This window comes from Camponotus vicinus, unplaced genomic scaffold, assembly GCF_025532165.1.
Source record: "Camponotus vicinus isolate PSW18456_S1 unplaced genomic scaffold, iyCamVici1.0 SCAF_6, whole genome shotgun sequence".
Lineage (NCBI taxonomy): Eukaryota > Metazoa > Arthropoda > Insecta > Hymenoptera > Formicidae > Camponotus > Camponotus vicinus.
In genome coordinates, this window is record NW_028141978.1 from 5524477 (window position 1) to 5541455 (window position 16979).

The 16979-nt window shown below is 25.6% G+C and overlaps 1 protein-coding gene across 1 annotated transcript in view; it reads right to left on the minus strand.

Moving 5' to 3' along the window:
• Positions 1–16979, minus strand: part of LOC145973072 (hydrocephalus-inducing protein-like) — a 35296-nt gene that overhangs the window by 11786 nt on the left and 6531 nt on the right. The window contains exons 20-58 of the mRNA XM_083102235.1: positions 16718–16953; positions 16466–16648; positions 16072–16210; positions 13335–13516; positions 12993–13202; positions 12248–12484; positions 12017–12169; positions 11867–11954; positions 11574–11753; positions 11166–11416; positions 10828–10967; positions 10617–10761; positions 10311–10528; positions 9898–10094; positions 9568–9709; positions 9417–9490; positions 9153–9323; positions 8911–9082; positions 8385–8771; positions 7905–8095; positions 7648–7838; positions 7233–7419; positions 7013–7128; positions 6835–6912; positions 6016–6148; positions 5854–5946; positions 5337–5749; positions 5070–5170; positions 4867–4993; positions 4622–4732; positions 4211–4453; positions 3698–3918; positions 3394–3520; positions 3019–3155; positions 2698–2940; positions 2153–2456; positions 1813–2073; positions 1034–1358; positions 313–597 (exon numbers count right to left, since the gene is read on the minus strand). Coding sequence (XP_082958361.1) covers positions 313–597; positions 1034–1358; positions 1813–2073; positions 2153–2456; positions 2698–2940; positions 3019–3155; positions 3394–3520; positions 3698–3918; positions 4211–4453; positions 4622–4732; positions 4867–4993; positions 5070–5170; positions 5337–5749; positions 5854–5946; positions 6016–6148; positions 6835–6912; positions 7013–7128; positions 7233–7419; positions 7648–7838; positions 7905–8095; positions 8385–8771; positions 8911–9082; positions 9153–9323; positions 9417–9490; positions 9568–9709; positions 9898–10094; positions 10311–10528; positions 10617–10761; positions 10828–10967; positions 11166–11416; positions 11574–11753; positions 11867–11954; positions 12017–12169; positions 12248–12484; positions 12993–13202; positions 13335–13516; positions 16072–16210; positions 16466–16648; positions 16718–16953 — 7392 coding nt within the window. The remainder of the gene's footprint in view (positions 1–312; positions 598–1033; positions 1359–1812; positions 2074–2152; positions 2457–2697; positions 2941–3018; positions 3156–3393; positions 3521–3697; positions 3919–4210; positions 4454–4621; positions 4733–4866; positions 4994–5069; positions 5171–5336; positions 5750–5853; positions 5947–6015; positions 6149–6834; positions 6913–7012; positions 7129–7232; positions 7420–7647; positions 7839–7904; positions 8096–8384; positions 8772–8910; positions 9083–9152; positions 9324–9416; positions 9491–9567; positions 9710–9897; positions 10095–10310; positions 10529–10616; positions 10762–10827; positions 10968–11165; positions 11417–11573; positions 11754–11866; positions 11955–12016; positions 12170–12247; positions 12485–12992; positions 13203–13334; positions 13517–16071; positions 16211–16465; positions 16649–16717; positions 16954–16979) is intronic.

The window sequence follows — 16979 nt, forward strand, 5'->3', positions numbered from 1 at the left end:
GAAAAATAGCACTTGGAAAAGAATTGAAAAATGAGATTAATAAAAAGTACCGTAAATTTTAATAAATATTTGATAAAGTTACGATGTAATAAATAAAAATCTTATGTAAAATTAAACGTATAGGAATAACTGAAAATAATAAACTGATAAATTATTAATAAATATTATAATTAATATAAATATTTTTAATTATAAATATTTTTGATGAAAATTTATTAAAAAATTAAATTACACGAAGTATAAAATAAAATTATAATATTTTCTATAATCGTTCTCTTATATACATATATATTGTTTTTGCAAAACTTTTACCTCCTACTGTACTGTTTGGCTTTGACGATCTTCGCGACTTGATGTTAGATTCCTGCCTTTCATTAAAATCAAATTTTATATTTGTGAGCTCTAGTCCTTCTAATACAATTGATTCTATGTATGCTTCGCCCTTTAAATCAATTATTAGATTTTCGTAGGGATTATCGGTGATGAATAGTCGCACTTGACCTTCATACTTGCCAATTTCTCGCGGCATAAACTTTACTTTGAATGAAATCTTTTTTCCGGGCATTAAATGAACTACAATGCATCGATCATTTGATACTGCAATTTAATAATTTGTACACTTTACGTAAAAGTTATTTATTACTTCATTTTTGTATTATTAAAATATATTTGTCATATTGTGTATATATTTTTTTATTTTTTTAGAAACTAGATTTTTAAAAAAATTTATGAAAGATTTAATAAATTAAAAATATTAAAATAATTATTTCACATTTTTCAAAAATTACTTTTTATTGAAAGACTTTTAGAGAAAGATTTTAAAAAGAATTTAACAACAGTTTTTAATAATTTTGATTATAAAATAATATAAAATATATAAGATATAAAAGATAGAAATATAGAAATATAATTATATATATAGAAATATAATTATATATATAGAAATATAATTTGTTTAATTACATGTTTGTGATTTTTTTTTAGCTTAATTTCTCATAAAATTTGCAAATGATTTCTCTCTTAAAATACTAACTATTGGTTTCATAGTCCCAACTTGACAAATAGTTTTTTGTACTGTCACAAGAACTGAGAGTAAAAAGAAAATTTGAATGCTCATAAATCTCGACAATCACTTTAGCTGGAATCACACCGACATTTTCAAAAGTGAATTTTTTTTCATTAGAATTATTTACAAGCGTACGGCCAAAGTTTAGAACGATTCGTTCTCGTTTTCCACTCGGTGGTTCTACGATTGTCACTTGTGGTACACAAGCTTGTCCTACTAATTTTACAAAAAACTTTTCATCCCTTAAGTGCGGTGGAAGTTCGACTGCGATCTCAAAGACTGCATAACATGTCTGTGATTATAAATATAACGCTAAATATAAAAGAGCTAAAATAAAAAGATGATGAATAATAATTATATTTAACATTGAATATTATCGTAGAAATCTCTTATTAAAAATATGTGAAAAATATTCTAAAGTTCATATATACATTTCATAAATACATATAATAATTTAAAAATTTATATATATATATATATATATATATATATATAATTTAAAGAATTTAAATAATAATTTAAAAAATGTTATATATGTATCGAAAGAATTTAATTTTATATTATTTTTAATATTTATAGCATAACTCTTTCTAATATGATTTTTATTAATTATTCATAATTAGTGTATTTCTATTATAAATTCAATATATTTATACTAACATTTATATTTTAAAATATTAATTTTTTATTTTAAAACTTATGGAGTGTTATTTTTGATATTTAAATTTATACAACATAGATATTACCTCCATAAACGTCGGATTAAATGAAATTGCAAATCTTTTATGACTCATCGGCGGAATATGTTCTCTTTCAGGTGTCAATACAAAAATGTCGGGTTTTACAGTTTTTGGTATAAATGATTCTGCGAGTAAGATTAATTCTACATCGGCGGGTATCACGTTTCGATTATAGAGTACAAAATATGTCGTGTGAGCACGTGATACACTGACGTGACGAAAATAGAGACATTTCTCTTGTCGAACGAATACGGTGTGTGCTCCGATCTACATATAACATACAATAAAAATAATCTCTTTATTTTAATTTTGGATATGAGATAAACTATTAAAAAAAATTAGATACCTCTTTTAGGCAAATAAAATCTTCAATACAGTCAACAATGTGATTTTCGTGGAACATAGCATCAAGATTTTGCAAATCGACACTAGGTATGCAGGAATTAACGGATAGTTTTATTAATTTGCCATTTCTATTTTCGGGAGTACTATCAGGCACGAGAATCATTATTTTTTCTTCTTGTGAACCTACACATTCTGGATAACATTCGATTGTTATAGTATCGATTTCTCCTGGCTGAATGCTCCCTTCGGTTTTCGTTATAGTAAAAGGACCAATTTTTAACATAGTCTTAGGTTCGGGGGTTTTCCTGTAAGAATAATTAAATATTTGCATATCGAAACGAGTGTTTTCATTATTTTTATTCTATTAAAACATATACTTTTATTCTTAAAATTTTTAATTAAATTTAATTAAATAACATAAATATAAAATTATTTTATTTGCAATAAATAATTAATTGGTACGTTTTTTAATAAATATATAAAATTATCAAATTAAAAAAGGAGTTTAAAATTAAAAGTTTTAAATTAGGATTTTTAAAAATTTACTTATCAATTCGTAATTTATCTCTTTTCGTTGACATATCTGTCGTTTTATCATTATCATTTTTTATCATCTCTTCCAATTTAGTTTCTGTCATGTAGACAATAGATGGATGCTTGATAGGTGCTATTTCAATAAAATAATAAAGTAAAAACTCTCCAGTATTTTCCACATTAAGATATATTGTTTTTTTAGTACATATACTAAGAGAAGCAAAATTTATCTCCGGATAAGGATAAACACGAAATCTATATTTAGAAAAATATAATCAGCACAATTGCCTTTAAATGTTTAAAAATTAATTAGATTCAGATAAAATGTTTCACCTAGTATAATATGCAATTAAGGAGACTATCAGAGGAAATTCTGCAATCACAGCAGTCTCTTTATTCATATCGAAAAGGCGACATCGAAATATCGGACATTCTTTTAGAGTAATTTCATTCTTTGGTAGAAATGTTATCTGCGATTGAACATTATATTTCAGTTTAATTTTAAAACTTGTATCTCTCTTTTATTTTATTGTTTTTTAGCTAAATTGATAAAATTACGCTAAATTCGTTCATAATTGTTTAATATGATTTTATTTTTTAAATATACAATTATATAAAAATTAATAAACAAGTATATCAATATAACAACTTCATTTTAATTCTTCCTTATATATAAATATAGAGAAATTTGTATTTTGAAAAATATACCTGTACTGTAATCTCTTTTTTTGGTTGAATGAAATCGGTAATAGGACTAATTTCAATATCTTCTTTCAATTTTAAAGATAAACCTGATGCGATCTTAGCTAATTTGTTTTGCTCTTCCAAAAGAATACTGATCATAATTATTAATTTAATTAAGAGCACGCATATTAATATTATGAATTTAATATTGAAAAAGAATTATAACATTTTCTTTTTTACGCAAATATTGATAACGTTATATTAATTAACAAATTTTAAGTATTTTGGTATGAATTTATAAGTTTGCTAAATATATTTTTCTACTTACATATATTTAACCTCGTAATGTCCCCGATTAGTTATTGTAAAATTTGCACTCGTAGGGAAGCCAACCTTTACGCACTTTAAATCAATTGGATTTGCATGATTAATGTCGATAGCAACATCGTATGTTTCGCCAGATAAAGTAACAGTTTCCACAAAAATAGATTCCACATCATTTTCGTGAAAAAAGGCATTGAAAGTTAAGCTATTTTCGGTCGCTCCAATCTAAAGCAAAATACATATTTTGAAAAGAAAATTTGATATGTCTTCAACTTAAAAATATTCGAAAAAGAGAAAAAGAAAATCACTTTTCTAAGATTTATTTTTGCATATTAAAATAATTTTTATAAAATTTATATATATTTGAATGAATAAGATTCAAATATTAAAATTATTTAACAACTAATTTTTGTAATAATGGATAATAATACTAATATATGATTAACAATAATATAATTTATAACAATGATATAATTTAACTAATATAATTTAATAAAAGTTTAATTAAATTTTTTACTTTGCTTGCGTGATAACAAAATTCGATCTTTTGATCACTTTGAGGTTTAGCAATTCCTTTGATCGGTGTAAATGATATTTGAGGATCTAAGAATTCATTAGGATCCAAATACCAGAAAATCTCAACCGGAGATCTATTACGGATAAAACAAACAAGACAACTTTTTCTATATAAGAGTACTTGATTAAAGAACAATTGTTTGCCGTCAAGTTCAATATCCAATTTCGAGCCATTACATCGAAGCTGGAAGATTATATATTTCTTGATAATATTGGATATTTTAAACAATAAAATAATACTTTTTTATTTAAATATAATTTTCATATTTTTTAAATATAAAAATAATTTTTAGAATAATAGTTTTTCTGATATGTTTAAATTGTGAAAGGCATATATATTTTTTATAATTACTTCGATTGTATCAATATGCGGATTATTCTCAATACATATGTGCAACTTATCAGTAAATGAATCGAGTTTCGTAACACCTGCAGATATTTTTAGCAACCCACACTGTCCAGCCTACAAATTAAATAAAAAAAAATATCTCGATATGTTGTTATATATGTTATATTTTGTTATATATCTTGTTATGTATATTAAATTATAAAAGAGATCAAACATATTACAAAATAAAATATTAGACAATAATACACCTGAATATAAAGTTTCTCTGATTCCATAATAAAAATATCTGAACTATTTTCTTCCAAAAAGAAGGACACTATCGCATCGACTTTAGATATATTGCAGAACTTTAATTCCGCTTCACGGCGATGAACGCTGTTTACAAATTAGTCATAATTTATTTCGTTAATAATTTAATATCATTAAATATATTAACATTATTAGATCGAACCTTTTATCTTTTCGAAACACCAACAAGGATCCAAAGTCATAAGTATCAGTATCAAGAAAATATGTGGGGTCAATTATGTTGTTTATTTTTGTTTCTTGAACCTAAAAAAAAACATCTTTTATTACTTTTATAAAATTTAAAAAAAAAATCTATTAACTCGCTATATTTCAATAAAGATTTACGTAATTTATGATCATTTAATAGTAAGCTTAATTAATAATAATTGTATTTTTACACATCTGCATATCTAAAAAAACATTGTTATACCTTTGAAAAAATAGTGTTAGGATTCATATCCAATCGTGGAACATCTGCGATGCCATAGATATTAATATCATAAGTGATATCATTGCCATCGACGATAGATAATGCGTATGTTTGTTGATGAGTTCCTATTTCTTCAGGTTGATATCGTATTTTGAATTTCTGAATTTCATTGGGTTGCAAAATCCATTGTGATTTTAGCATTACTTCGAAAATTGCATTTATACTAAATGCATCTTTATTTTCTATTATCGATGTATTTAATGATGTCGATGATGGTTCTTCAGTTTTGTCGACACGTTTTTTGCGTTTTGAATTCTCTGCATTATTTTTTTGTTTATTAATTAAGTTAACATGTGAAGAACTGCTCATTATGGAGTCAGGCATTGTGGATAACGAGACAATTTGATAAGCTCCTAATTAATAACATAAAACTATGATTAATACTTTTTTTTATATACATATAATAAACATATTACATACGGACAGTTATCATAAATTACATTAACAATATACTTGCCATTACTTTTAATGTCCCGTTTTCTTATGTTTCGTGGTTTAAGAATATAATATTTTTTCGGCTCAAGCTCCAGTTTTGAGGCAATTTCAAGAGCTAACATAAAATATTATTATTTAATAATTTTTATGTGATACAAAATTGTTTAAAAAAATAATCACTTACGAAGAGCTTCCTTAGCCAAGCTATTTTCGCTCATTTGATTAACTACTACATCATATATCACTCGATCCCATGGATCTGTGGCTTTTACATACCAGATATGAATATATTCATTCATATGTTTATTCGTATAAGTCTGTAAAAATAATTAAAATGTATAAATATTATACAGAATATCTCACTGTACCATCTGCTAATAGCAGGTTTCTGAGATCATATTTGGAGACGATTTTTTCTCAGCAAAAATGTCAAGAATATCATTATTTTTTGTAATTTTTGGCATCGTTTATCTTTGTAATCAAGTTTTAAATTAAATTTCTATTAAAGTAAACTCTATTGAAATTAACTAAAGAATATAATTTTAGTAATCTTTTATCCCTCTCTCTCTTTCTCTTTTTCTCCCCATAAAATAATATTAATTTAGTAAAGTAATATTAATGTAATTTGCAAAAGTCCTTTCTTTTAAATTGCTTGAGAATTATCGATGTCTCAATATTTTCACTAATATGAGAGAAATCATCTCTAAAATGATCTCAATAATCTGTCATTAGCGGATGGTATAATGATTCTGGGACATCTTATATATATTAAATGTTTTCATATTTAAAATAAAATAATTATTATAATATATATATATATATATATATATATATATATATATATATATATATATAAGTATGAGAACATTTTGGAATTATTCCGTATGGATAATATAAAACAGAAAATGTTATTATATGAAGTATAAATTGCAATATTCTTTAGTAAAATTTTCATAAAAATTTATTAGTTGTAATAAATTAAAACTAAGATTATATATTTTACCTCTTTATTAATATCAGAATTCTTATCTTTTGACTTATCAGTTTTCAAAATTTTGTTTTTCGCCGTAAACAGAGCATCCTTCAAATAGATAGAGAAATAATTTTATATAATAATTTTTAAACATTTTAAGAGATATATATAATAATTAAAGTTTTGTAGAATATTTTCAGATATTTGCTTTTTTAAAAGGATCCCAATTCTTGATGATGTTTTCTATGGCCGAAAGACTGTTATAATAATCATTCATAGCATTAGTAATATTTTCTAATTCTTTCGATATTTCTTCTTTCGATCCTAAATGTCATATAATGCAAATTAAGTTAAATTTTATAATTTTTTTGTTCAAAAACTAAATTTACTGTCATTTCTTGTATAACTTAATTATTTTATTATTTTACTTGGTTTACTTGGTTTAGAATTATCTCTATGTTGTGGCTCTTTGAGATCCCGAATTTCTTTTTTATTGACAAGTATTTTAGAAGTTTGAGATCTTTCCTCTAGACTGTTAGTTTTTCCATCTTTTATTCTCTTATTTATTTTTTTATTTTTGACAATGCTCATGTTAGATATTTGCTGAGATAATATCTGTAAAATATACATTGTCGATGAGAAATTTGAGCATTACATGAATATAATTAAATTAATATTAATATTAATATTAAATATAGAATTACGACATTATTATTGATGATAAAAAATAAAATACAGAAATCTTTATTAGTTATATATAATATATTCTACACTCTAATTTCAAAGAAAATAGAGAAATCCGACAATTTATATTTTTCTAAAGTTAAATCGCGAAGTCGATACTTTTCTTTTTCTCAGTTCTGTCATCCGTTGTATAAATTGCATTCGCCTTTGTAACGCTTCTTGTTTTTTTCTTGGTAAAGTTGATTCCAAATAGAATTTCTTCTCATCTTCCGCAAGTAGTTCATACTCAGATAATGACATTTCATCAATTTCTTGAATTTTCTTAGCAATTTCCTCCGCTAATTTTTGTGCTATTTAGATAATCAATATAAGAATTTAATAATTTTTATAACTTAATCTAATATATTGTAATCTACCTTTTAATTCCTGCAATTCTTCTATTTTCCGAATATAATTATCCATCGAATTCAGAAAAGTTACAAACAATAAATATTCTACGTATCCAACTATATTCAATAATGCGACTAGCGTGATAACATCACTTGCAAAGAAGATATTGTTTAAAGTTTGCAGAATAAAACCGCTCTTGAAATCTGATGACGATAATCTATTTATAACAATAGCAAAAGATACACAAGAAGATTAAAAAAGACTTTGAAATATGCAGGAAATTATATAATATTTAAAAAGGAAGATTTAATTAATAAAAAATACAATCTACAATTAATAAGAAATATCATATAATTAATTAAATGTATAGGAATATTTTTTACACATACATACATACACACATATATTTCAAATTTATTTTGATGTATGCTGCATTTGCTTAAATATAATATATAAATTGAGATGCAATTTTATATTATTTAAAATATTTGTATGTCACATGTTACCTTTCTTGAAGAATTTCGATGAACATGTCAATTTCAATTCCGAGGAAAGTATTATTCTGATTTTTTTCACTGATCTTCGATCCAATTGTCGCCGTGTAATGTACAGGAATTTTCTGCAATAATAAAATAGTTTCGATCTTATATTCGTAAAGACTCACAGGATCTAAAAATTTTAAATCCTCTTCTCTTGGGATCTTCGCAAATTCGGATTCAAATGAAATAATTAATTCCCGAGTGTCATTCTCAGTATGTTTATCGATTTCTGTCATTGTTTCTGATTCAAATTTTGTTGCTTTTAATGATTTTGTTTGTTTAGGTGATTCTTCGTTCGCGATTATTTTTTGTTCATGTTCCATATCGATGTCGATTTTCTTTTTTGCTAATAATCTAGTTCCAAAATATGTTGATGTGAAATACTTAAAAATTTTTTCTCATTTATATTTTTATTAAGAAAATGAAAATCTTCTTTTAAACAAAGACTGATTAATTTGTTTATTTAATTTTTTTAATAATTTTTTGTAATTACTTATGTTTTTTGAGCGCTAATAAATGTTCCTGATAAGCTTCGTCGATAATCTGTCGTAATTTAATGGAAGACCAATTATTGCCGAGTGCGATCCCTTCGATGATAACTTTGTCTATATTTAATAATGGTACTTGCAATACTGTAGCACTTCTGCACGCAGTTTCTTGATATTCTAAATTTTGTAGTTATAATAGAGCAATTTGGTAAATATTATTTGCGTATATCTTCATGTGCAAAATTACCAGTGAATGGTGCACCGTGAAAAATAATGCAGATTTTTTTGACTGGTTGTGAAGGATCCATTATCTCAAGTTGTGAAATTGTCTTCGTTTCAAGACTATCGAATAAATTTTTTACAGGATCCTTTATTCTTTCATAGAAATTAGGATCTTTACGTAAAGTTTCTATATAACCTTAAAAAAAGCAAAAGCTATAATAATTATTTTATCAAATAAAATTAAATAAAAATTATATCGTAATAATTTTTTTATGATAAAATAATTCACAGAGGAGTAGATTCTGAAGCTCTTCAGGATCACTTGTTGGCAATATAGGCGGTTCACGAGGAAAGTCCAATTCGCTGAAAACTAACATTGGTGGACAATCTTTTTTTATATTAGCTATAGAAGATGAATAACTAGTAGATTTTTCTGTTACAATTTATCGATGTTGGACCCCTTTTGCAGATTTATCTTCGACTTTTGTCGAGTTGGTGAATGCTGGACAGATGATCTTGATGTATTAGATGACTTCTTTGTTCCTTGTACTCTAGTCTTGTATTCTGATAATTCGTTGTTATCTATTCAAATATTAGTATGCATTGCGTCATAATTTAAATTTATATAAAATTTTTTTCAAATAAATATTGCTTCTTTAAAAAATAAAATAATTAATCTCTAAATTCTTTTTCATTTTGTAGTTACAGTTTTGTAGTTACAAGATAATAATCTTCAAAAAAGAAGATATTTTTTCAAAGACAATATATACCATTCGACGCGATGATATTTTTTTCTTCGATTGTTTCCGCTGACAGAGCGTACGCCATCTCACTCATGAGACTATTATAGAATTCCATTAAAAGCGACGGCACTCTCTCCCCGGGTTTTCGAGACGGTAATAGAATTTCTTTAATTCCATAGTAGCAAGTTAGTGCTTCGGCAAGTCGTTCCTCTTCTAGAAAAAGACTGCACAATGCGTCGATTTATTCCATAAAGTACCTTCCACGTCATTTCATCTATCACTTTTGTTTTCATATTAACCACAAAATAACAAAAATAGATATTTCTATTTATGACAATTTCCTTAAATACAAAGAATCTCTTTTCTATTATTTTTCTTTACTTTGCTTTTGCTTATAATCTGTTAATGTTTAATTTATGTTTGTGCTCAACATTGATTACCTATCGAGATGATGCCAGAAAAATTCCACGGGATAATTGCAAGTATTTTCAATCGTAAATATTTTCTCCTGTACTTCAGTAAAAAGTACGATGGGAGGAAAGTTAATATTAAGATCGCTGATTCGCAGTTTATGCTCGATTCCGCCGCCAAGTAATGTTACTGTTTGCGTTTCCAATCCCATTTTGACAGTGATTTTTAGACTAGCTTCGACACGACACTGATGAAATAATAATGAAGGATTTGCTTGTGTTTATATCATGCTAATATATATATATATATATATATATATATTTGTATTATAATACCGTTTTATGTGGTTTAAAATAAATATTGATGATTTCTGAATGACCAGATAAAAGAAAATCAGATTTGTAGTTTAGCTGAAATGGACAGTCTTCTTGTTTCTTACGAGTGAATATTTTTGCTTCCCAGCAACAATCAACGAAACCTCTAAAAGTCAAAATATGTAACTGTCTTCTGATAAAGCTTTAAATATGTTTAAAAACGATATATTACTCGTTCGTCACTAAAACGCTCATCATCAAACATTCTCCCACGATGACACTTTGAAAATCTAATAATTTCGTGTTAACAGTCACGAATGGATAAGTAATGATGCCTTTTATAATTACGGGAATTGTAGAACCACGAAATACCTAAAAACAATAAATTTTTAAATTAAATTAGTATAATACTTAATTATTTAAATATAATATTATAAATATTTATTTAATATTTTATGTTTAATATTACTTTTTTATTATTAAATTATTGTTAAAACACGCTGTAGAAAAAGTATTATAACTTAGTTGCGTTCAACTTTTATTTAAATAGCGAAATAAAATTAATTTTACTTCTAAATAAATTGAATGCTGTTCTTTTGTGCTTCTTTCAGTATATTTTGCCGATGTTGGCTGCCATGTAATAGTCAAAGACGTAGTTTTTCCAACTATTAACATAGCTTTTTCAAATTGCACGAAAATGCCGGAATGCTCAAGTTGCTTTTTTGCTAATTTTTTTATTGCAACTTCCACATTCCAAGGCCCGTAATTAATAATTGTTATCGAGTAACATGTTTTAAGATTGATTATAACATAACCCATGTCTGAAAATATTTGTTATATCATTAATTATTCCGAGCATTGCTAATTTTATCTTGTAATTATCTATAGATCAAATAGTAATTAATTTGGAAGTAATTAACTATAATGCATTAATTTAGGAAAATTAATTTACGAGATTGATATTTTTCGTAAATATACCTATGATATATTCAGGCGTATAAAGAAAAGGAATAACAGCCTTCTTTGAGATGGAATAATTTATCAAAGTAGAAGTATTCTCTTCGATAAATCGAATTGCCAGAAATCTATCAATTGCCATCTCAATGTCGATAATAGTAGGAAATATTTCATCATATGAAATCAAATCCCACCTGTCAGCTTTAAAATAATTAGTAATAATTAAGATATTTTTATTAATTGAACCGATTTTATACTCAATTATACGTTTTATTATTTTATCATAATCAAGGATGTAATAATGCCAGATTTACTTAATAAAATTCGTTCATCCCATTCAGGCACTTGATTTTTTGACTCATTATTCATATCGCTACATTGCGTTTTTATTTCTTGTTTTTTCTGCAAAACAAAATATTAAAATAATTTATTTTTTTATTTTTATACTAAACCAAAAAATTTACCATTGCAATGTAATCTAGAGTTAGTAATTGGATTGCCCAATATCCAAATTTTACAGAATGTTGCTTAAAAACTTCACGTGAGGTGTAAAGATAAATTTGGGAATAACTTGTGACACCTTTCGCGATAATTATGAGTGGATCCAAATGAGCCACCTAAATAATAATAATGACACAATGATAAAAATTGAAATTTATAAAGTTTCATTAGAATATTCTGTATAATATACACACATGCAATTCAAATTCTATTTCAAAAACGCCAAGCAGTATCGGTCGAAATTCTATCTCAATTTTTATTGATGATAGAGGATCTATAGATCCTTTACTCGGTTTGACTGTTAATGCATCGATTGTACAGCCGACCTTTCCTGTGATGGATATTAAATTCCTCTTATTTATCTTATAGTCCAGGAATATTATGCTATGATTTTCCAAAGTGAAACTCGACCGACACAGTTCACCGAATAACTATAATATGAATCAATGGACTGAATATTATTACATTACAAATTCAATATTAAACTATAATCACGAATAATATATTGAATTAAATATATAAAATTTTAATATAAAACTTGGTAACTTTAATTAAACATAAATTAATCTTATATATGTGTGTGTGTGTGTGTGTGTGTGTGTGTGTGTGTGTGTGTGTGTGTGTGTGTGTGTGTGTGTGTGTGTACATATATATATATATATATATAATCATATACTATTTCTCGTAATTAGTGAAGTTTTAATTTAAATTGTGAACTAAAAAAATGAAAAATATTGTATCATGAAAATATCAAGAAATGTCGAAAAAAATATCAATTATTTGTTAACTGAAATATATATTAAAGATTAATTAAATTATTGAAAACGTTATGCAATAATCTCAAAATAAAATATATAATTAAAACTAATAATAGAATATAACATATTATTAATATAAAAAAAGTTACAAACGACGATATTAAAATTAAAAACGACTCACCTGTTGACCGAAGTCGATGATCTGTCTATCAACAGAATATTCAATGATATCGGCACTGGCAAATACATTAACTAACTCGGTAGGTCCTCGAAGAATTTCACAAAGCGCAACGACTTTGATTTGCATAGGCTGGTGACCGTAAAAGATAAAGCGCACATATTGCGAAGAGTATGGTAAAAGAGTGCCTTCGTGTGGAACAATATCAAGTATCTGCATAATAAATTATCTTAATAAAACTTAATTTTTTAAATATATTTAATGATTTATCAAGAGTATATAATACATTCGCAAAATGAAAATTTTAATTGGAAAATAAATTTTACTGAAAAGAAAGGAACAAACATCGTCGAGTAACTCGTTCGAGGGAAATTTGATACTGGGATCTATCAAAGCAAGAATCTTTGGATCATCTAAGCACGGTGAACAAGACATCGAAAAAATACTTCGTAATTTTTCGAGCTTTTCGTCTAGCGTTTCAGAATGAACTTCCATTAGTAAATTGTCCGATTCCAATTTTTGCAGCTCTGATATGAAAATATTTACAGATAATATAGTATATTTTTACATGCAAATATAAAAGTTCGCAAAAGATTTTATAAATCGTGTTAATAGTAAAGTTTCAACAAAAATTTATGCGACGATCACATTAAATATGAATTATTTTTAATATTAAAATAATGTCAAAAAAATAGAGAATATATTAAATAACATCTACATGAGATTATATTAATTACGAGCAATGGAATATGCGCGATGTTATACACGGCATTCGTGAGATTAATCACATAATACGCAATTTATTTATATTATGACGAGAGAACGCACGAAAAATTACGGAAATACAAAGTTAAAATTGTTATCATAGTGTTATTTGGTCATTAATCGCGATAATTAATTTATTACGCGTGTTGTGATAATTGCTTGTAATAACTATAGGAACTGATCACATTTTTTTAACTCTCAGTACTTGTCACGATTTTATTTCGAGAAATAATATGATAAAAATAATCCGCGTTATTACCGGTTCATTCGGTACTGAATTTCACTGTACGAATGGAAAAAAGATAAACGTTGTTAGTATACGGCATATCGTTTTGTTGATATGTGTGTAAGACTCGAACAAGGACAACGGCGCTTCATATCGTCCTATAATGTTTTATAAGTATATAATTTTGTTTTATAATTAGTATAATTAACTATCAGTTAATTAACTCTTATAATAAACGACATGTAAAAACATACAACAGCGGCTATTCGATTCAAATAACAAAAGTATACAAACTGTTTATCAATATATAAAAATATATGGAATTTATACATTGGAATTGGTATTATATCTTCAATAGTACATTCTGATTGTATATTTTTTGTTAGTACATTGCGTCTAAATTAATCATTAATTTGATCACAGTATTGTGCGGTACATATCATATAATAAAAATTAGTTTTACGAAAAATGGAACGAGAAATCTAAGAAAAGTTTACCAATAAATATATCTTTCCTAACACTCAAACGTTGACAAAATGATAATAAACTTTTAGTGTGTCTGCGCGTCGGTTTCTTCCCCCTCTCTTTGCCTCTCCCACTCTCACTACGCCGCATTCCATTACGCGTGACGTAGCTCCAAAAATGTAAACAAGGCCACGTCGCTGTTTCTTACAATCGGAATACAATCGTCAGTACAAAATATACAATAGGAATATAGCAAGCATGATAGATTTTAATTTCGTATAAATTCTGCTGTACGCGTATTTGATTAATAAATAGTATATATATATATATATATATATATATATATATATATATATATATATATATATATTACATATATATATATTGTCTTATCTCATTATTCGAATCGAATAGTGTGTCTCACTCTTGTATACTCTTACATATCATTTATCACAAAAATTAATTCTTCTTCAGCGCAAATTAATAATTGCCCAATAATTACAATAACTATTAGAAATATTTGAATATGTTTAATTACTAAATATAGTCGCGCGCGAATTAATAATTCTATATTTTAATATTTTTATACTTCGTTATATTAAATATATATGAATCGCGTATCATAACTTAGACACTTGTAATTTATCAAAACGCGTTCTTTTTGTGTGATTTATTCAATTAAAATTAAAATAGTTGGTAAATTATATCTTAATCTCTCAAATATTGCATCCGTGGATATTTAAACTTGCACATGTATTCGCTTCTAAAATAAAACATTGTCGCGGTGAATACTACAAATTTGATCTCGTGATTTTTGAGTCCTGAGAGGATTGTAATTTTCACATTACTCTTTCGTTGTTGCATAATAAAATATACTACAATAAAATAAATATAGTATAATAGTACACGTTGTATATGAATAATATTAAAAGTGTCGTACAAATCATTACAATCGTCGTTTTCTGTTAATTGTAATTAATCATATTTTCGCGAGTGTGTGTCATAAGGAAGCAGCAAAGAACAAGAAAGGCAAAGAAAATTGAGGAAGACTGATGAAGCAGATGATAATGGAATAATCGTGAGTTTTTAATAAATTATTTATTATTATTTATAAAGTTAATTGCTCTTTACTCTGCGGTGTAGTGATCCATTTTTAATATATATATATATATATATATGTATACGTTATATATTATATATTTCACATAATTTAAAATATTTCAAATTTTATTTTGAAATTAAACATAGATATAAATAATAAAATATTTTTATTTGTCGATTTAACTTTTTATACGTATACATGTAAAATATTTAAAAATTAAATAAAAAATTTGAGATTGCGCGGAATAACTAATTTTTTTATATGTGTATTAATTATTATGGATATATTATATTACGTTTTATATTCTTACAATAAAATCAATGGATCAATTCTCGCTAGAGTAAATGGTATCTGATCGAATTGCTTATGTGACATTCGAGAAAAATTCATATGCATGCCAAGTGTTATGAATGTGATTTTATTTTTGTGTAATGATGAATTAGATAACGTTAAAATATAGATTAATATGTTATGTATGTAGAAGTTTTGCATGATATTAAAAAGTTATAGCTTTCAATATATACCGTATGACGTTGATAAATCCAGCGTTTTTGTAGATTCAATTTCATTTTTTTGATTTTCTAAATTCTTTGTGATCTCACAAAAGTGATGATTAAACTTGCTTTGTACATTAATTTCTAGTTTTGAATGATCTGTCAAATCCTATTATAAAGAAATACATACATACATACATATATATATAATATATACATATAAAAAAATATATATATATATATTTTTTTTTATATGTATGTATATACATATAAAATTATGCTGTCAGTTATTCAAGATGATTAAAAATTATTAAAAATAATAAATAATAACATTAATTATTTGCTATTTATTAATTGAATTATTTGTATAATTATACGAAAATAATTATAATTTGACAAAAATTTATTATACAATGTCACATACTTTTCGTTGAATTTCAATACTTTCTCCAGCCCACAAGAACTTATATACTATAGGAACCGGCCCATTATTAGTCATTCTTAAACTTTTCTCAGCACTTGAACCCAAAATGCAATTGATAATCAAATCTTTGCAAAGTAACTTAATATTTGGGAAATTTACGGCACCTTTACATTGAATTTTGTCCTAAAAATAAATAATCAAATTTTTGTGCACAAAAGATTTATATATATGTTTGCAATGAAACCAACGTACCTTATTGGGATGTTCATCATATTCGCACCAAAGCGTGCCATTATAATTCCGTGAATAAGGATTATCAAGATTTATATTTGGCAAAAATTTCATCGGAATTGATGTAGTGCTTCCATCCGTTAGAATAATTTTTCTTTTATGAACCTTTTTCTTATCGATTATTAAATAAAAGGGAGCGTCAACGTATAATAGAACGTTTAAATTTAATCGCGATTGATTTGTAATGACTAGTTCGTCTAAAAAATCAGCAAATTAAAAGTCA